Below are 7,271 nucleotides of genomic sequence, written 5' to 3'. Positions count from 1 at the left end.
GGATCGGACAGTTGCCTCATTGCTTGGGCAATGGACAGTTTAAGGCTAAACGAATGTCTAGGACCACTGTAGCCGGGGACTCCTGAGTTTGCTGCTTGAGACCTAATGTCTCTTGGAAGTCTCTCAGTGAGGTGGTCAAGGTGGCAGCGAGATAGGTGTTAGCTTGGATCACCTGGTGCTGTGTGCTCAAATACCTTATTCCATAGCCGATTCTGGGCAGGCTTAAGAGTCTCCATACACACAGTGTGAGTGGGATGATCACTGGTCGCTTGAGACGTGCAGGATCGAGCTCCTGTGGTTCTTCCTGTGTTATTTGAAGAGAATTCCTGGGAAGACTAGAGCACATTTTAAAATGTACCATGATCTACCCTTCTCGTCCTTCTCCTAGTGAGGTAGATGGGATAATAAGAAAAGAATGCAGTCACTCCTGAAGCAATAAATACCTACGGTGAGGCTGCTGAACCCAGTGTGCAGGCCGGGCAGCCCCTGCCACCATGGGAAGGTCGTGCACAGCGCTGGTCCCACAGGCTGGGTGCTCAGGGCCTCCCCTGCAGCTCTGTGTGAAGGCAGCAGGCACTGGGCTGTGGAGGACTGGGGGCAGTGGAGTGAGAGCTGAAGCGTCTCCCTCAACCTTAAGTAAGGAGGAGGCGTCTCAAGCCTTGCTGGGGTGGTCGCTGTGGCAGAGCAGTGGGGTCAGCTGTCCCTCTGAGGAACAGTGAGTTCCTGATGAGTGGAGGCCCAGGAATTTCAGCATTGGAGGAAGTGAGCACCAGTCTTATCGCAGCATAAGAAGAAATTTGGGCTATTTGGGGAAACTTAAGGCTTGGTGATGGTTTTAGGTTCCAGGGCATTAGTAGGTGCCTATAGGGTCACAATGATGAGGTTATGGGGACAAAATATGAAGGGGTGTGTATGAGCGAGAGGAAGATCTCCAGGTTCTGGATATGCCCTGTGTCCTACGGAAGTGAAACCTGGACCTGCTTCCTGCACACAGAACACACTCCAGTCCATAGGCATTTCCCCAGCACTGCGTGAATGTTATCACTGGAGAGCTGTTAGATTCGGGCATGGGATTCTGACACACAGGTCTCCCAAGTGTGTAGTTTTTGCAAAGCTTGTAGGGCAACCTTCCAATCTGACTGAGGCTCTATGGGTTCCTTGCACCATAAAGTAATGGGATTATACTGAAAGCAAATGGTGATCTCAGCAAAATTCTACTGTAATGAGGTCATTTTTGGGGTAATCAGCAAAGCTTGCGTTCAGGGAAGCAGCAAGGCAAGGGTTAGGGTAATGGACATGAGCCAGCGCCGTGTCCTGGATATGGCGAGGTCCATACCTGTAGCAGGAAGGAGAGGCTAGTTGGTGGTGATCTCATGGTCAAAGTGATTTTCCTCTACAAGGGACGTAAACAAATAAGTAAGTAACAAAGAAATGACCCTTTTAAAATGTGTTCCAGGGCCTGAACAGATACTTCTCAAAAATAGACATACAGGAGGCCAAGAAACATGATATTCATAAATGGAATGAGTACTTTTCAGCTTTTTCCTTCTAGTTTTGCTCGTAAGCCGAGTTTAGAAAATCAGCACAGTAACAGCAAAGGATACCTATTTCATTTATTATACAGGTAAAAATTCACCAAGATTTTTGAAAATGTGAAGGAAGCGCTCATTGAAGACTGTTGAAATGTGAGTCAGAACGTTGTAATAGGGAGAGCCGTTGGCCTCAAGTTCCCTGAAGACAAAGCCAGGGAAGGTTAAGCCCTGGGAGAGCTAGCAGAAATGCACTCGAGGTTGGTATTGGGAGTCTTGCAGTGTGATTGGGCCATCTGAGTTTGCTAGATTGTGCTTACTGGAGTTAGGCTTCTACCTGCCTACAGAGACAGGGCTGCTGTCCCCTTGAGTAATTACATTTAAAGGGATGAGGTATCTGTCTTATTCCTTATTTCCTTGTCCTGCCACATGAATGGCTCATTTCAGGTAGAAAAGATCATGTATGTCATTACTAATCCTAGAGTGTACATGCATCGCAGTAAACAGTGTTATGTCTCATCTGAGACAGAGCAAGTGGCCCTGGTTGTTTGGAGACCCTCACTCCTCTCCCTCAATTCTGTGTCCTAGAGTTTACAGCTATCATCGCCCACCCTAGACTGCAGGAGCAGAAGGCACATGTGGTGCTCCCAGTGTGCCTTTATCCACACAGAAGAACAGGGAGGCTCCGTCCTTGTCTGGCCCTTTCCCTTGGATTGACGGAGGCTTCTCAGCACATCAGCCTGAATTCTCCTCCAACCTGCTGTCTGGCAACATCCATTCCTCTAAATTCAGTGGAGGTCGACCCTCATCCTGTGTAGCTCTTGCCCTGATACCATTCTGTCCACCAAATATTTTACTCTACCTCTTCTTTTAACCTCTCCACGTTTTAAAAGTATTCATGTTGTACTTGAAGATTCACATGAAATCTTTCTGCCACCTCTAGCCAGAATGGCCTCTTTCTTCTAAAGTCCTAAAGCTTCATGACGCCAAATCGTACCCATGATGATTTTTCATCTTTCAGCCTTGAATGTTTTCATTTATTTTGTTTTTTAAAGGTGTATTGTCATAGGGTCTAGAGACATGGGCTGCTGTACCTCTGTTGAATTTAGCTTTTTCTTATGGAATTTAGTAGTAACAATTCATAAATGATTTTATGTTGTGATGTGCTATTAGATGCAATTAGTTAATGTAATCAGAATTAATTTATTAACCCCTTACTTTATGTTGCAGTCATCCATGCACTCTGGTACAGCAATAAGCAAAACGTGCAGCTTCCCTTCTAGATAAGGAGGCAAATGTTACAGATAGTACGTGAAGTGTACAGGGGGTGAGATGGTTGCAATTCTATAGTTAGCAATGAGGAAAATCCTGGGAATGGAGGTGACTGGGGGAACTTGTTGCAATTTGAAATGGAGAGATCAGAAAAGACCTCAGTGACCAAATGACGTTTTAGCTGAGACCTCAGATTCTTGGGAAGAAGCCAGGTGGACCTCTGGCAGATGCCCCAAGATGCAGCCATCTTGACCCAGTTCATCGTTCAAAATCATATGGAAAGTTAATTCAAGGATCACATGATTCTAGGTCCGTGGCAGTCATAGGAACCCGAAGAAGTCTCCTGGGGTTCACATCCTGGTTCCCTATTTGTGTCCTTCACCGTCTAAACAAGAAGTCTGGGATCATTACCCACTCTGTCCTCCCTGGCTTCTATGTGGGCTTCCCCATCCATGCAGTGTCTCAGTAGGTACCTGGACCCCTGAGCTTCCTCAGCACCGGGCAGCATCAGGAAGACTACCATGTTCCTGGTGAAATGCTTTCCCTCCCTCCTCCCTTACCCCTCTGAAGCTGCATTTTCCAGGCAGAATCAGGTTCTCAGCAGCTTTAGGGCAACACAAGGGAGTGGGTGTTGCAAAGTGCAGTGGTGCATTAGTGCGTGTGTGTTTTCTTTTTCTTTTTTTTTTTTTTTTTGGAGACAATCTCGCTCTGTCGCCCAGGCTGGAGTGCAGTGGCCAGATCTCAGCTCACTGCAAGCTCTGCCTCCCGGGTTTACACCATTCTCCTGCCTCAGCCTCCCGAGTAGCTGGGACTACAGGCGCCCGCCACCTCGCCCGGCTAGTTTTTTGTATTTTTTAGTAGAGACAGGGTTTCACCGTGTCAGCCAGAATAGTCTCAATCTCCTGACCTCGTGATCCGCCTGTCTCGGCCTCCCAAAGTGCTGGGATTACAGACTTGAGCCACCGCGCCCGGCCAGTGCGTGTGTGTTTTCTAGGTGTGAAGACAATTTTATGAGTGTGAAATCCAGGTCTTAGTAGATGTGGCTGGAGGTTGCTCTTAATGAGGACTTTCCAGTGTGGTCTGCTGTGTTTTCTGTTCCATGCATCACGCCTTTGCCCACAACCCATTTCCCTCTTAATTAAAGTTGTTTCAGTGGATCTCATGTAACCCTATGTCTTAAAAGGCAAATGTACAATCTGACATTGTTCAATGAAACTCCAATTCTTTAGCACAGAGGATGGTAGTTTTCCCAGAGAAGTATGATTTTGTGACTGCTTGAACTTTAAGCTGACACTGGTTGTTTGTGCAGCACATGGGAGCTCTTTGAGAGTGGATCCAGAGAAAATGAGGCAGAGTGAAAAGGCAGAGCAGTGGATGGGGAAATCATTGGTGTCATATGGGCCTTCTTTTCAATTTGGGTCTGAATCCTAAATTCTTGTTTAAAATTCCTAGAATTTGGAATTTTATATTGTTCAAACATTTGATTTTGCTTTTTGGTACATGTACCCCAAGTATCTTGACGCAGACACGTATCACACATTAAAGAGATGTAAACACAGAAATCTTGTTACAAGGCATTTATTTTGGATGAGGAAAGGAAATTGAGCAGAAGGTACAGGAGTTGATAGCAATTCCCTATACCTCTCAAAGCAAATTTTGAGCTCATTTTTCTTTTTTTTTTTTTCTGCAAGCTCAGCAGCAGAATGCCCAGACTCTTCCCAGGTAGAAGCAGGTTCCATAGCGACGTTCTCCTGCTAAGCACGCTGGTATTCTGCAATAGCAGGCCATGTTTTTCCTTAAGCCTGGGACTGGGAGAGCATGAGAAATTGAATACGGGGTCAGCAGTGGGTAAGAAAGAGAATCTTGGGGAAGTCACATGCTAGCTAATGGGTGATTCTGGATGCATTGCTGCCATATAGCACGTACAACCTCAGTCAATAGGAATAAATACACAGAGCAGTGCTGGTCACACAGAATTTGAGACTCATTCTCCTTTGCTCTCATTTTTGCATTCCTGCCCCATGACACACATACCTAAACATACCCTCAGGCTTGGCTCCAGTTCTTAAAAGCTCTTCTATAAATAGAGTAAAATGTTCTCTTTATAAATAAGTCTACTTGTTTAGATCCAGAGATAACTAGTCTGTCTCTTCATATCTTAAACCTAGTGAATTTCACAGATATTTCTTGGAATCAAGTCTTCGGAGAAATAAAACTTCTCAGATTTATTTGGCTCTCTGTTCAATTTATAGATGAGAAAATCAAGGCTCAGAGATGCTAAGTGAAGCCACCTCAGTGACATAGACTGCTGAGACCCAACTCTGGAACCTGTCTCCTGTCTTTCCCTCTAGACTCAGCAGCTCTACATGCTGGTCTCTCTCACCTGAATCATTTGGAGCCAAGCTTTCATCCCAGGCAAGGGAAACAACCACTTCTGGGTTGTCTGTTGGAATCTGCTCCTGGGCTGCAGTAGCCTCGTCAGTTCTTGCCTGGAGTGGCTCAGCCTGGGCCTGCAGGGCCACCAGGAGAATGGCAGCAAGGATGACGAGGGTCCTCATGGCTGGGGTCACCTAGAGGAGGGAGAGCAGGAGCGGATGTGTGGGAGGGAGGAGCCAGCCTGGATTTATAACTCTGCTGGGAGAAGGCTCAGAGACAAGAAACCTTCTCGATCTTCAGTAGGAAGAGGTGTGCATTTTGTAAGAGAGGTCCATTGGTCTCAAGGTCGCTCGAATGCTCCTGTTCTCCCAGCTTCATGCTAGTGTAAATCTGTACGTTTAATGTCTGTGCTAGGTTGGAGCTGATAATGACAAGAAAGACCCTGCTATGTTACTCCTGGGTTCACCTGCTTAAATATTAGTATTTACTTTTCGACATTCCAAAAACAATAGAAATTGCACTTTCATTCAACAGGCTCAGGGAACAAATGCTTCTTATTTTCTGAAGATGTGTCCTGCTGCTCTCTGAAGGTCTAGATTCTGCTGTCCTATATAAGTTTCCAATGGACTAGAGAGTAATTCACTTCAGGATTCAAGTGACTTACCATCCTCATGAAGAGGTTTTTGAGGTTATGGGGTGAGTAGTCTCCTGTAGGAATCAGGGTGCAGAGGACAATGATTTTATCAGGCTAAAGGTGAAATAAGCTCAGTGACATAGAGTTGTTGAAGTAAAAAAAAAAAAAAACTGTTTATTATTTCCAGCTCTATTTAGACTTGAGTGACAATTAACAATTGTATATTTATAGTGTACACTACCTCATGATTTTATATATGTTTGTATTTAAATCTTTATCTCACACCGTGTAGAAACATCGATTCAGAATGAACCGAAGACCTAAATGCAACACCCGAAACCATAAACTACTAGAAGTGCATATAAGGATAAAGCTTTTGACATTGATGTAGGTAATGATTTCTTGGCTATGACACCAAAGGCACAGGCAATAAAAGGGAAAATAGACAATTGTGACTGTATTGAACACTAAAGCATCTGCACAGCAAAGGAAACAATCAGCTGCGTGAAAAGATAATCCAGAAAATGAGAGAAAATATTTGCAAAACCTACATAGTAGAAGGGGCAAATATCCGAATACATAAGGAAGTCAAACAACTCAATAGCATAAATCAAACAACCTGATTGAAAAACAGACCAAGGACCTGAATATGCTTTTCTCAAAACAATGTTCCAAAGACCTGCGATTATCTCTACTGGACATGTCAACTAGGACACTTGTGTTTAGAAGGAAACTGCTTGAGTTTCTCTATTAACTTAGCTGAAAGCCATTGTCCCCAGGAGCCACCAGAGATCCAGACAGACGTTCCCAGCAGGGATTTACCCGCTGGGTCCCTCTGGGGTGGCCCCCCAGTCAGAGGTCAGATTGGAGGCATAGCTTCAATGATGAAAACTCAGTGTAAAAGTTTAAGTTTTGTGTTACTTACAGCTCCTCTAGCTAGGCAGGGCGACCAGAGAGGGCAGACAGCAGTCCTCTGTCCCAGGTCTTCTGTAGTAAGGAGCAGCCGTGCACAAGTGGACTTCCCCTATTTAAAGGTCTTTTGGGATGAGGTGTCCTAATTTCCGGGGTTACTTTCTGTTGGGTCCATTCAATAATTGTGGTGTCAAGGACAGTTGAGTAATTTGGTAGGAAGGTGAGGTTAAAGTTGAACTCTACAGAGGAACCCCTTGTCTACCTTGGTCAGCCCTGGCCAAGCCCGGGCAGGAACCAACTCTGGATTCTCCATGGCTCCTAACACAATTGACCCTGTGCTGCATTGGCTGTGGCTAAGGTGAACTACCTGCACCAAGGGAGTATATAAAGCCTCCGGGACAGCCTGGCTGCGTATCGTAGTATACTCCCTGCAAAGAGACTCGGATAGGAATGCCACCCACACACAGAAGAGGATTTGGAATCTGTTTCTGAAGCAGTGTCCTGAGGACCTGGGGTCTAACCATAAAAACAAATCAAAGCCGTTTGGC

The 7,271-nt window shown here is 45.3% G+C and overlaps 1 protein-coding gene across 1 annotated transcript; it reads right to left on the bottom strand.

Moving 5' to 3' along the window:
• Nucleotides 1-4,363: 4,363 nt before the first annotated feature.
• On the bottom strand, nucleotides 4,364-6,880 carry LOC105464161 (neutrophil defensin 1). Its single transcript, XM_011711826.2, has 3 exons — nucleotides 6,737-6,880; nucleotides 5,185-5,371; nucleotides 4,364-4,609 (listed from the first exon to the last, which is right to left on the bottom strand). Exons 2-3 carry the CDS (start codon nucleotides 5,357-5,359, stop codon nucleotides 4,494-4,496), a joined length of 291 nt encoding a protein of 96 aa, XP_011710128.2. The 5' UTR covers nucleotides 5,360-5,371; nucleotides 6,737-6,880; the 3' UTR covers nucleotides 4,364-4,493.
• Nucleotides 6,881-7,271: the final 391 nt, after the last annotated feature.

Source organism: Macaca nemestrina, chromosome 8, assembly GCF_043159975.1.
Source record: "Macaca nemestrina isolate mMacNem1 chromosome 8, mMacNem.hap1, whole genome shotgun sequence".
Lineage (NCBI taxonomy): Eukaryota > Metazoa > Chordata > Mammalia > Primates > Cercopithecidae > Macaca > Macaca nemestrina.
This window is presented reverse-complemented; position numbering and strand designations above follow the sequence as displayed.